Genomic DNA, 13,685 nt, shown 5'->3' with positions numbered 1-13,685 from the left:
TAATACAGCTTGAAGTCCCAGAATTGGGATGCCTTCAGCTTTGGTTTTCTTTTGGAGGATTGCATTAGCTATTTGGGGTCTTTCTGGTTCCATACAAATGTTAGGATTGTTTGTTCTAGCTCTGTGAAGAATGTTGGTGTTATTTTGATAGGGATTGCCCATTTTACATTTCCACCAACATTGCAGAAGGCTTCTAATTTCTCCACATCCTTGCCAACACGCTTCAGTTTTTTGATAGTAGCCATTCAAATGGGAGTGAGGTGGTATCTCAACACAGCTTTGACTTACATTTCTCTAATAATCAATGATGCTGAAAACCTTTTCATATGCTTTGGCCATTTGTATATAATCTTTGGAGAAATGTCTATTTAAGTCTTTCCTCGTTTAATTGGTTGTCTTTTTGTTGCTGAGCTGTAATTCTTTATACATTCGTGTGGTAGCTAGCTTCCAGGATGACCTCCAATGATCCTCAACTCCTGATATTCATACTGTTATATAGTCACACCTCTTACACAAAATCACTGCTGGTCTATGTGATATCTCTTGGATCACTCATTCTGGGGCAACCTAGCCTTATGTGATAAGGACACTTCAAGTTGCCCTCCAGAGAGAAACTCAGGCCTCCCTTCAACAGCCTGCAACAACTTGCTAGTATGTGAGTGACCCACTTTGGAAAGGGTTTCTCCAACCCCAATCAAACCTAAAGATGACAGCAGTTCAGGCCAACATCTGACTGCAACCTCACAAAACTGAAGTCAGAACCTCACAGCCAAACTGCTCCCTCAAATCCTTCTGAATGAAACTCTGAGAGGTTTTATTGTTTTAAGTCACTATGTTTTGGGATAATCTGTGCAGCCATAGATGACTAAAAAGTTTATTCTCAAAATATTTTCCTCTTTTATTCCAAACAATTAAAAATTTTTTTAATATTTATTTCTTTTTGAGAGAGACAGTGTGAGTGAGGAAGGGGCAGAGAGACGGGGAGACACAGAATCTGAAGCAGCTTCCAGGATCTGAACTGTCAGCACAGAGCCCAATGCAGGGCCTGAACCCACAGACTGCAAGGTATGACCTGAGCTGAGGTCTGTCGCCTAACCTACCGAGCCACCCAGGCACCCCAAAACAATTTAAGTACAGCTGACACGCAATGTTACATTAGTTTCAGGTATTTGACAAGTTTACACATTACGGTGTGCTGACCACAAATGTAGCCACCACCTGTCATCACACAACACGGCTACAATATCATTGACTATATTCCTCATGGTATGCCTTTTATTCCAGTGATTTGTTCATTCCACAACTGGAAGCCTACATCTCCACTCCCCTTTACCTATTTTACCATTCTCCCACCCCCACCCCTCCTGCAACCATCAGTTCTCTGTAGGTCTGATTCTGGTTTTTGTTTGTTCGTTCATTTGTTTCTTTTGATTCCACATGAGTGAAATCATAGGATATTTATCTTTTTCAGCCTGACTTATTTCACTTAGCATAATACCCTTTATTGGTCTATCCATGTTGTTGCAAAAAGACAAAGTCCAAATAATTTTCCATCGTGTGTGTATTATGCACCACATCTTCCTTATCCAATTATCAGTGGACACTTAGGGTGCTTCCATATCTTGACTGTTATAAAAAATGCTGCAATAAACATAGGGTGCATATATCTTTTCAAGTTAGTGTTTTCATTTGTTTGGTAAATACACAGTAGTGTAATTACTAGATCATATGGTATTTGTGTTTTTAATTTTTGAGAGACCTCCACACTGTTTTCCACAGTGGTTATACCCATATGCATTCCCACCAATAGTACACAGGGATTCCTTTTTCTCCACATCCTCATCAACAGTGATTATTTGTCTTTTTTATTTTAGCCATTCTGGCAGGTATAAGGTGATATCTCATTGTGGTTTTGATTTGTGTTTCCCTGATGATTATTGATGTTGAGCATCTTTTCATGTGTCTGTTGCCCATCTGTACATCTTCTTTGAACAACAATCTATTCAGATCTTCTGACCGTTTTTTCATGGGATTGTATGGGGTTTTTTTGGTGTTGAGTTGTATAATTCTTTATATATTTTGGATATTAACCCCTTACTGATATAAAGTTGGAGGTATCACAATTCTAAATTTCAAGATGTACTACAAAGCTCTAGTAATAAAAACAGTACAGTACTGGCATAAAAACAGACACATAGATCAATGAAACAGAACAGAGAGGCCAGAATTAAACCCATGTTTATATGGTTAATCTGTAACAAAACAGGCACGAATAGACAATGAGGGAAGGTTTCTTCAATAAATGGTGCTGGGAAAACGTGATAACTATATGTAAGAGAATGAAACTGGACCACTTTCTAATACCATACACAAAAATAAAATGGACTAAAGACCTAAAACCATAAAAATCCTAGAAGAGAACACAGGTAGTAATTTCTGACACTGGACACAGCAACGTTTTTCTAGATGTGTTTCTACTGGCAATGGAAAGAAAATACTGGGACTACATCAAAATAAAAACTTTTGGCAAAGTGAAGGAATCTATCAACAATCCATGCTCTATAACTTAAAACACGTAATAAAAACAGTAGTTACCGCATCACATAAAACTAACACGCAACCTCAAATCACTAACATCAGGGACGCTTGGGACACCTTCTAATAAAATGACAGGTGCCATAAAAATAATCATCTTGGGGGCACCGGGGTGGCTCAGTCTGTTAAGTGCCTGACTTCAGCTCAGGTCATGATTTCATGGTTCGTGAGTTTGAGCCCCACACTGGGCTCCCTGCTGTCAGTGCAGAGCCTGCTTCAGATCCTCTGTCCCCCTTGCTTTCTGCCCCTCCCAACTTGCACACGTGTTAACTCTCTCTCAAAAAATAAATAAAACAAAAGAAAAAAATAATCGTGTTGCCAGAACCCCTCACTCAGGCTTAAGAGTAGACTCCTGATCAACTGGTGGTAACATTTATGGAATTGCTGGTATACAAAATAGAAGTCGCTTAATATTTATTTTTCTTCCAAAATGACAGACACTAACTTTAAAGCAAGTACTACATTCTATATTTTTCCTCAGGAGAAAAACTGTCCAGGAAATTTTAAAATCAAGATATTGTAAGACATGTGTTAAGTGGATACGAAAAGCCACTGGGCAAAGTGCATCATGCTGAAGACAAGCAGAAAGTATCATAGCAGACTGGGATGGCATTTGTGGTATATAATAAACAAGAGTTCCAGCTATTTGGAAAATCTGATTGATCATAACATATCCTAAGTGTTTCAAGTAGCTGATACAGCACAAACAAAAGCAAATGGAAACGTAAGGTTATTTACCTGTATAATTTAAAGGACTGCTATGCTTTTATAGTTCTTCTGATTATAGTCAGTATTACTTTCAAGTGCTAAGAGTTTTACATGCATTGCTTCTATGCTGATTTTCTAGTAGAGACATAGGAAATAAACTACTTGTTCGGGTGAAATCTTTTATGAAATAAAGACTATTCATCCAAAGGGCTCTTTTCTTACTTCCAAATGGAGGTTGTATCCCAGAACCTGAGATTAACAGCAATGTGACCTCTGGTTGAGTAGCAAATTATTGTGTATACTGATAAACTAAGTGTTACCATTTAGGTAAATTGGCTTTTGGAAATCAGTAACACCAAACTAAATGATTTATTTACCCGAACTCTTGGTTTGTGAACACAAAATAATGGTAATTTAAACATGAAGCTCATAATACCGATGTAAGCCTAAAAATAACCACAGCAAGTTGAAATACAGGATGTATTTTACAGAACAAGAGTAGGGAATTTATTTTCTGTCTGTTCACATTACACTCTTTCCATAAGAGAGGAGAATTTTTCATTGCCTCAGAAGAAAAAAAAGTCTAGAAATGTCTTCTGTAGGATGGAAATACTAAAATATAGCTCAAACTTAAAAAGCGAAGAGAGGAAGAAGAAGGTATTATATTAAGTTTATTACCTCATCCATGCTTATAGGAGCTATTGCCAGATAAACATAGTATCAACATTTCATCACTCCTGAATCAACACTCATCACTTTGTCATTTAAAGGCTCTCACTGACTTTTAGATTTAGATTTATTTCTTTATATTCGAAGGTTTATCTTACAGCTAAGGTACTAGTTTAAAAAGGTGGATGTTTTATCTATAAAAGTAACATTAGTAACATTAAAGACATTTTTTTGGAAAAAAAATAGAAACTTACCTAATTCAGTAATGATCATAAAGTTTAAATTATTTTTTGAAGTTAACTCAAACTCTAGTACACCTTTTAATTTGCAATTGAGGCTATATTTCCAAATTCTTCCACAGATGAAATTCTAAAGAATTCAGGCCCTGATGAATCCACTATCTCCCCAAATTTTGGCCACCAATCAGATGTGAGATGATTTTATGGGGTCCAAGTAATGCGCTAAGTGACACTGAATCAGTGAGGGATTTATTCCGTCTTCATTCTCTTGCAGTTCCTGACTGCATCAGGAAGTTCTCAGATTGATGGCAGAATGTTATCAACACCTCTAATTCTTGCTTATCTCTCCTTTAAACAAAGAACAGTGTTCAATGGCCAATACTTTCTAGAATTTAACAACACTTTTGTTTCCATTATTTTCATCTTTATGTCTATCTTCTGTTTATGGCAAGCGATACCTACTTTTAAGAATTTTTAAATGTTTATTTATTTTTGAGAGAGACAGAGGGTGAGCAGGGGTGAGCCAGGGGCAGAGAGGGAGGGAGACACAGAACTCAAAGCAGGCTCTGCACAGAGCCTGATGCGGGGCTTGAACTCACAAACTGTGAGATCATGACCTGAGCCGAAGTCGGATGATTAAATGAGTCACCCAGACACACCCCTACTTTCTATTTATGGTGGTTATTTCAAGTTTTCTTTAAAATTATGTTAATAACTACAAATAAGTATACAGGAAGTATGCAGATATGGCCAAAGTTCTGAAGATAGAAAAATGACTGAAGTTCGAGAAATACTACACTCACCATTTGGTCAACAAATAAATACAGGTGCCTACTATGAACGTGCCATTGGTTTCGCCATTAAGGATAGACAAGAATGATAAATGCTAACAGGAAAGTCAGAAGAGAATTACTTCAAAATGAGGTAATCAAAAAAAAAGATCCACAGACAAGGTGGCATTGGAGCGAGGGTAGTATGATGTAGACATGCCAAGACAGGGGCAGCATGTGTTTGGAGGAAGCAAAAACCTAACAATACAGGCCTAAGTGGTGGCCTGTTCCAAATCTTGATTGTGCTGGTTACCTGGGTGTGTATACAATGTAGACACAAAATGAATGCACGTTATATGTAAAATTTTTCTTAAATTTGATACAATGTCTTTGACCTGTGCAATAAAAAAAAAAAAAAAAAATCATTGATATTTTAGGCTTGGAATAGCTTGGAGAAGGAGAGGTAAATAGGTAAAGACAATACAGAGAAAATGGACATCACCATTTAAAGACAAGGGAATCAAAAGAACTTACTTTCATATCATAAATTTTCAATAAAAACTGTAAACTATGGTGCACCTGGCTGACTCAGTAGGTAGAGTTTGCGACTCTTCATCTCAGGGTTGTGAGTTCGAGCCCCACACTGATGTGGAGACAGCTTAAAAAAAAATTGTAAAAAGAGAAACAAAAAAAACCCCAAAACACACACCCACACACACCAAACCAAAACCACAAAATAACAACAACAACAGCAGCAAACCGGTAAGCCATTAAACAAAAACTGCAGCTATTTACTTCTTGACAGTTGCATTTCATAGAGAAAATTTACCTGAATTAAGGCTTACCTCCTGACCCCCTCAAACAAAGGAGCACATTAATAGCAATCATTCCTAACAAAGTATCAGTTAAAGTAGCCACACTGTGTGCTAGTGACACCTGACAGAATTTAGCAAAATAATTTAAGACTGCATTCAACACTTACATCCTGTTTGTAAGCAACTCAGAAAAGACTACCTTAGAATTTATGTTTTAACCTTGAACCCCTTCTAATGATCTAAGCTCTTAAAATCAGTAATGATTAAGAACATTTCCAATGGCTTTTATTACATTTCATAGTTTAAGAACTCACGACTAGCGAGGGAACTCAATCATAGTAAAAAAAAAAATGCCATTATCAACAAGTCTTGTTGGAACTTTATAATGCCATTCTTAATAAAATCAATGACTTAACCATAAAATTAAATTCAAAACATGAATTATGATTCAAGAAAAGCATCAAGAGACCAGAAAAAGATAATCTTCTGCCATAAATTAAAGCATTAAAGTACATAGAAACTTATGTGCATCTTTAATATTTTATTAAGGAAAATATAAGCCTTTTGTTATACCAATGAGTTGTCACTAGATCTTCATGCCCCAGAAAGCTTAAACTGAAAGCTAAATAAAAAGCACAACGTAGGGAATTTTAGAGTTGAAAGAAGACGCAGCTCAGATATAGGCAGTCCCATCTTATTAGAGTCTGATTTATAATTTTTCACAGTGGCAGCAAGTCACAGCTCCCAGTCACACAATCATGATGGCAAACCACTGATATACTTACAACCATTCTTTATCCACGCAATTATTCTCTTTTTCATTTAGCATAGTAGTCAATAAATTACATGAGATATTCAAAACTTTTATAATAAAATGTGCTTTGTGTTAATTTTGCCCAACTGTAGGTCAATGTAAGTATACTGATAGAGAGAGAGACAGAGGGCAACTGGGGAGGGGCAGGGAGAGAGGGAGACACAATCTGAAGCAGGCTCTAGGCTCCCATGCTATCAGTACAGAACCTGATGGGGGCTCAAACCCACGAACTGTGAGATCATGACCTGAGCCAAAGAGGCCTAACTGACTGAGACACCCAGGTGTCCCTTGTACACTGAGCATTTTTAACATACGTTAAATGTATTAAACGCATTTTCAAATTATGATATTTTCAATTTATGATGCGTTTACAGGGACACAACCCTATAAGTTGAGGAAGATCTGTATAGTAATTTTCAAATTGGTATTCTATGTGATTATATTTCTAATGTTAACAGGTTGGCCAAACCACAAGAGACTCTTTAAATACAGAGAACAAACTGAGGGTTGATGGGGGAGTGGGGGAGAGAGGAAAGTGGGTGATGGGCACTGAAGAGGGCACTTGTTGGGATGAGCACTGGGTGTTGTACGGAAGCCAATGTGACAATTAAAAAAAAAGAGAGAGAAAATAGGCTTTCTGGCCAGGTAAGTTTAGAAAATGCTTTGATAACCTTCCCCCGAAGATTTATATGCATATGAGCATAGTAGTAAAGGTTTTGAGAAATCCTGCAGTTAAAAGCAAATCAGAAGTTAAAACTGATTTAACCAATGCACCCCTAAATCATTTGCCATGGAACACTGTTTTGGGGCAGTAAGGCTATTGATGGATTGAGAAGAGTGTTCAAAGGGAGACATCAATTTGGAAAATTTTGATCTTATGAAATTACCTTACAGATGACAAAACTGATTAGAGAGATAACATTTCTTTAGGAGAACAAAGGATTTGAACAAAATCTTTACTTCCTAGGCCATCGCTCTTTCTACTACTTTAACTACAAAATAAGACTCTTTAAACTCTATATAGTCAAACATTTAATTTACGTTTAACATTCTGGCTATGGTGTCACATTTTCTGATTTGTGTACTCAGGCATTTTTAATTCTTCCTTCAAGACCTGGTTTCCTTAATAACTAGGCCCACCTGGAAATTTACTATTGTTTGGTACTAATGGGGAATGATTTCATTTGGAGTAGCAGCTTAAAGTGATCACTAAAATAAAGCATTTGTACAACTGGTTTTAGTTTACTCTTGTTATAACTTAGCGCAACTAAATCACTATGTTATGAGATGGTGAATTTCTTAGCATATAATGTCAACATATGCTATCCATGATAACATACTAGATCTTCTGTCTGTGTAGAAGGGAGCCAAGAACATCAAAATTGAGAGATTTCTGTCTTTGAACAATTCTGAGCTTATCTGTCAGGCAAACACTTAGTTTCCTATCTTTTTTGTAATTATCAAAAAAATGTTTTCATTGCTTTAACTATGGTCTCCAAATCAGATTATCACAATATAGTTCTCAAACTCCTTAGAACTATACATTATAGTGTTCAGAAACACAATTCTTCCAGCTTTAAATAAGTATCGTTGTGGGCCACTCCCCCCTCCGGGTAGGAGTGAAGAATGGAAGAGACTGAACAAGTAACTATTGTTATGCTGCAACTTTAAAAGGCTTGAGAATCAAAGGTGATAATAGTTAACAACTTCCTTATGACTAACCTGACTTCCTCTAAAAAACTTCTGCACTCCTTTCCAACCCCCACATGGAACCTTAACTATAGCTGGCATTCGTGTCTCCTCAATCTTAAAAGAACCCACCAGATGAATGAGAAGGCACGAAGCCTGGATTCCACCAACAAAGAGGTTAGTCCGTGCGCCTTTATCGCACAGGTGCGACCTCCACCCCCAACCTTGCGCACCGCTGGGCCCCCGCGCAGGAGGCCCCACTGCCTTGGGGCCGCCCTCGAGCGTCCGCCCAGCCCCGGCCCGCCGATCCCCGCGCAGCTCGCGCCTCTCCGGAAACCGGAGGGCGACCGGCCGGCTTCCAAGCTCCAGGCGGGGCCGAGGCGGCAACACCCCCGACGCCACAGAGCCTGCCCGGCGGGGCGTCCCCGCAGCTCCGGAACAGGCCAGGCCGAGGAGACCGCTCAGGGCCGGCAGCCGGCCTCGCGACCGCGCTGGGGGCGGGGACGCTGTTACCTGCCGTGGGCTCGGCCGCTCCCCGCCGGCGCCGCTCTCCTGGCAACCGCGGCAACGACGCGGAGGCCGGGAGCCGAAGGGCCTAGTGACAGCTCCCAGCGTGCACCGCGCCCGCGCTCACGCCGGCGTCGACGTCGACGGCCCCTGGATCCCCGCCCCCGGTCCGTGCTTCGCCTCTCGGCTCTAGCTGTCGCCACAGCGCCCTCGAGCGGACTGTTGGGCCACCAACTATGGGGATGGATGGGCCTGGAAAGTGAATAGCAGGTGTTTTCAACTTTCCAGCACCAGGGGCATCTTAATGAGGAGTTGGCAGGAATGCTAGGAATTGAGAACAGCTTTTAATATTATTTAAACAATCACTTAAGTGCTATTTAAACTATTCTTCAATATTTCATATGAGGAACTTGAGGCCCAGAAGAAGTTAGAGACTGGTGAAGTTAGGAGATAAATAGTTGTTATCAGATTTGGAACCATTTTGAGTTTATGTCTCTCTAAATCATGTAGTTACTACAAGGAAGTTGCAGTTTTGCCTAAACCGTAGGATCACAGAAAAAAAAGACTGATTTTATGTTTTATAAATGTGTGAATATATATGAAATATAGCAATCTTTAAAAAGAACCAAACGCCAAGTATGAAGCACATGCTGTGCTAAGACTTAAATATTTCAATATAATGTGTCTGTATTTAAGACTCAATAGCCTTGAGAATTAAAGGTGGAAGATATTAGGAGTTAAAATCAACACCTATGATCACCATTATTTGAGGTGGAATAGTAGTAAATACAATTGTTTAACTGCATTGTTACCTCCATCCATGATTTTGAATTATTGTGATGAAAACAGGAATTTGTGAAGCAACACAATAAGCTTTGAAACAGCAAATACTTAACTTTAGAAAACTGTCTTAAAATAGTATCTCTAAAGTGGATTTATTATTTATTTGGAAAATCTTCAAATTAAGAAGCAATCAGTAAGCACGATTTTCTTAATTTATATTCGGAAATACATCGTTTCTGTTTTTAAGAACTAAAAGCTTCTGCTTTTTTTTTTTTTGTAAGATTTTATTTATAAGTTATCTCTACACCCAATGTGGTGCTCCAATTTACAACCCTGAGATCAAAAGTGGCATGTTCCATCCACCAAGTCGGCCAGGTGCCCCCAGCCTCTTGCTTTTAAAATTCTTATTGGGGCTCCTGGGTGGCTCAGTAGGTTGAGCTTCAGACTTGGGCTCAGGTCATGTTCTCAGGGTCATGATATCACCGTTTGTGAGTTTGAGCCCGGCTTCCGGTTCTGTGCTGACAGCTCAGAGTCTGGAATCTTCTTCCAATTCTGTGTCTCCCCCCCTCTCTCTCTGCCCCTTCCCCACTCATATTCTCTCTCCCTCAGAAATAAACATTAAAATTCTCATTGTAAGTCCACCACTATAGCTTTACATTTTAATATTTCCCCATTTTATTTACATTATAGTAGATCGTTTTCTTTACTATGTCAAACTTTCCAAAATTATCTTCTAGTTGTAATAAGATTATGACTTCTGTGAATAAGTTTTTATTTATACAAAATATGGGGAGTGGAAATGTATATGCGGATCATTCTCATCTTCCTGTTTTCAAAGGTTATAGGAATGGTTAATGCTATGATTCATGACACTTGATTTAACCACACTCCTTTCTGCATCGGTAACAGAAAACTTCTTACATTTTTGCAACTGTTTGCATCTTGGAGCAACTGTGCCTAAATCGAGAAGCAATGCCAAATCAATCTCGGACGTTTGTTGCCTTAGAGGAGAGCTAGCAAAGGACAGACCACAGTTCATAAAAAAAGATACTGTACTTTATTAAAAAACGAAACCAGATTGTATGTTTGGGGTGGAGAAATCTGCTCTCAGGCCTCCAGGGGTCAGTGCCAGTTCTATACCACCTCCCTCGGTCATCTCCCTTTCTTCCAGCCTTATTTCTACCCTAGCTAGTCAAAGGAGTGTACTCGGCTCCGATTTTTAAGGTCCTGTCCTGGGAGACTAACGCACCTGGCCACGCCCACACGGAGAAGAGTGGGAGAACCGTTTGGTTCTCCCTGCCCACCTTTGTGACCACTCAGACCCGAGGCCCACAATTGAAAACGCTCACGTTGCCGGGTCTAGTCCTCGCGGTAGCGCGCTCTCCACCCGGCAGGCGGCGCTGTGGGCTGGCGGGCTGTGTCCGCCCAGCGATCCGGTCTGGGAGGCCTGTGCGGCCGCCACCGCCGCACGTGCAGCCGCTCCTGGCCGTGGTGGCTCCGCTTCGCCAGAAGCTGCGGCCGGGCGGCGGCCATGGCGACGACTGCCGCGGGGACGCCCGTGTTCCTGGAGGTGCGGACACAGCTGCGGAGCGCGCTGCTGATCCTGGGGTAAGGCCGGCGCTGGGCGTGTGGGGCTCCGACGTGCCGTGCGTAGCCTGCGTTTCTGCTGGCCCGGGAGCCTCCGCCTGCCTCAAAAGCACGGGGTTTGGAGTTCTTGCCAGTTGCTTAGAGCCTGTTCCATTACTCAAAGTGGAGCTTCTCTTCCCATCCCTTGTGCTTTTAGTCCCCCCCACCCCTTCACTGGTAATCTCGGTATCACCAGGAGCTTTTCAGAAATGCAGTCTCAGCCCCACACCAGACCTGCTGAATCAGAACTTGTGTTTTAACACGCTTTCCAGGAGTCAGAATACACACTGAAGTTTGAGGATCGCTGATATAACAGTATCCGGCCTTTCCACAAGCAGTGCAAAAAATGCCGTGCCTGTTTCTTTTTGGGATCCTCACTAGAGGATAAGTTCCAATGTGAGAGCTTCTTATTTTGTAAATAAACTCGAGATTTTTTTTGTTTTGTTTTTTGTTTTTTGTTTTTTGTCCACAGCGTTCTCTGCAGAAAAACTGAGACGTTCATTGAACGACTAACAAAGGTTGCAGGCTTCTTATTGGAGCTCATTCATATTCTGCGTTCCAGTGAGAAGTCAGCAAACGTTTGACTTCGTTATTCACTATAACAAACTTTTAGGAGAAATGTCCTCTTTTTTTGCTTGTTTGGTAGTATGTGGTCCCCTCGATTGTTCCCTTGTGACTGCTGTTTCAAGTAGAGTAAATTAGATGTTAAAATCCTGAAACTTTTACTACACAGAGCCACTCTGAAGTAGATTGATGCCCATCTTTCTTTTCCTTATATTTGCCAAGTATAGGTGTAGCAGTTTGGGATTTGGCATGAGAATTGAATTCAAATTCTAGCTTCTTCACAAGGGCAGAATTGCTTAATCTGAACTTTTCCCCTTGTCAAATGGGGATGATATTTATTACCCTTCTCTTTTTCTTCTGTTTCTCCCGCTACCTCTTAAATCATAAGTTCAGACAAGTCTCCAATTCCAGTCCACTTTGTAGGGTTATTAGCAGCCGCAAACTTACATAAAACAAAAACAAAAGACAACCTCCCTGCTTCCTCTCATCAAAGAGGCCCTTCAGTGTTCCCTTGGGTTACTACTCTCTCTTGTTTAAGCAAGTGAAGAAACCTGACTTTGCTAGTTTGTCCCTGATAGTCTTTGGCTGTTGAACTTTATCACCATCTTGCCCCTGGTAAAAGCAAAAGCAACCACTCTTCTGATTTTCTTTAAAAAAAATTTTTTTTTTAACGCTTATTTATTTATTTATTTTTTTTTTTTGAGACAGAGAGAGACAGAGCATGAACGGGGGAGGGTCAGAGAGAGGGAGACACAGAATCTGAAACAGGCTCTAGGCTCTGAGCTGTCAGCACAGAGCCCGATGCGGGGCTCGAACTCACAGACTGAGAGATCATGACCTGAGCCGAAGTCGGACGCTTAACCGACTGAGCCACCCAGGCGCCCCTCTTCTGATTTTCTTTAACAGGGATTAGTTTTGCCATGGTTGGATATAAATGGATTCATACAGTATGTGCTTTTTTCGTTTCTGGCTTTCCTTTAACAGTGGTTTTGAGATTTATGCCGTTGCACATGTCGCCTATTCTTTTTTCTCACTGAGTAGTTTTCTATTGTATCGATATACAATTTATCCATTCTATTTCTGGATATTTTGTGTTTTTCTAGAACTTGATTATTGTGAATAAAGTTGCTATAGCATTGTTGTATAAGTCTTTTAGTGGGTTGACATTTTCATTTCTCTTAGGAAATGACCTAATTCTGTAATGGTACAAAATGCTATCTCATTGTCATTTTAATTTGCATTTTCCTGATTAATAGTATTGAGCACCTTTTCATTTGCCTTTTGGTCATTCACACATGTTCCTTTGGAAAGTGTCTTCTAATTTTTTGTCATTAGAAAACAATCAGATTGTTTGTCTCTTTGTTAAATTTAAAGAGTTCTTTATATAGTCTGGAAATAAGACCTTTCTCATTTATGCCCTTGTGAATATGTGAACGCGTGTTCCCAATCAGTAACTTACCTTTTCATTTCCTTAATAGTGTCTTTTCAGGAACAGAAAATTTTAATTACAATGAAGTTTAGTTTGTTGCATTTTTTTCTTTAATGATTAGTTTTGTTTGTGTCTTAAGAAATCTTTGCCTACCTCAAGATGGTAAAGTTTTCCTCTTAGTTTATTTTCTAGGAGTTACATAGTTTTAGCTTTGACAGGTGGAATTCATTTTTGTGTTTGGAGTAAGATAGGAATCAAATTTCCTTTTTTTTTTTTCCCTGTAAGGATGTCCAGTTTTTCTATCATCATTAGTTTAAAAGACTGCCATTTCTCCCAGTGAAATTACTCAATGTCTTTGTCAGAAAACATTTGTACTGTTTGCCATCATGTATCTTTCTATCCTTTCACTATTAATCTATGTCTTTACATATAAATTTTTTAAATGGTTATTAATTTATTTTGAGAGAGAGAGAGAGA

The 13,685-nt window shown here is 39.7% G+C and overlaps 2 protein-coding genes across 23 annotated transcripts in view; one reads left to right on the top strand and one right to left on the bottom strand.

Annotated features, from left to right (window-relative positions):
* DOP1A (DOP1 leucine zipper like protein A) overlaps positions 1–8,941 on the bottom strand; it is a 110,942-nt gene extending 102,001 nt beyond the window's left edge. For all 12 annotated transcript variants that reach the window (XM_081795753.1, XM_081795757.1, XM_081795756.1 and 9 more), the window contains exon 1: positions 8,813–8,941. The gene's annotated coding sequence lies outside the window, so the exon portion shown is untranslated. The remainder of the gene's footprint in view (positions 1–8,812) is intronic.
* Positions 8,179–13,685, top strand: part of UBE3D (ubiquitin protein ligase E3D) — a 234,012-nt gene continuing 228,505 nt past the window's right edge. For 3 of the 11 annotated variants that reach the window (XM_078447113.2, XM_078447111.2, XM_078447118.2), the window contains exon 1: positions 10,975–11,197. In XM_078447113.2, coding sequence (XP_078303239.2) covers positions 11,121–11,197 — 77 coding nt within the window. In that variant the 5' untranslated portion in view covers positions 10,975–11,120. Of the gene's footprint in view, positions 8,477–10,973; positions 11,198–13,685 lie in introns of those variants that run through there. The other 8 variants (XM_078447109.2, XM_078447110.2, XM_078447114.2 and 5 more) reach the window with 5 other exon arrangements.

This window comes from Panthera onca, chromosome B2, assembly GCF_046562875.1.
Source record: "Panthera onca isolate mPanOnc1 chromosome B2, mPanOnc1 haplotype 2, whole genome shotgun sequence".
Classification (NCBI taxonomy): Eukaryota; Metazoa; Chordata; class Mammalia; order Carnivora; family Felidae; genus Panthera; species Panthera onca.
This window is presented reverse-complemented; position numbering and strand designations above follow the sequence as displayed.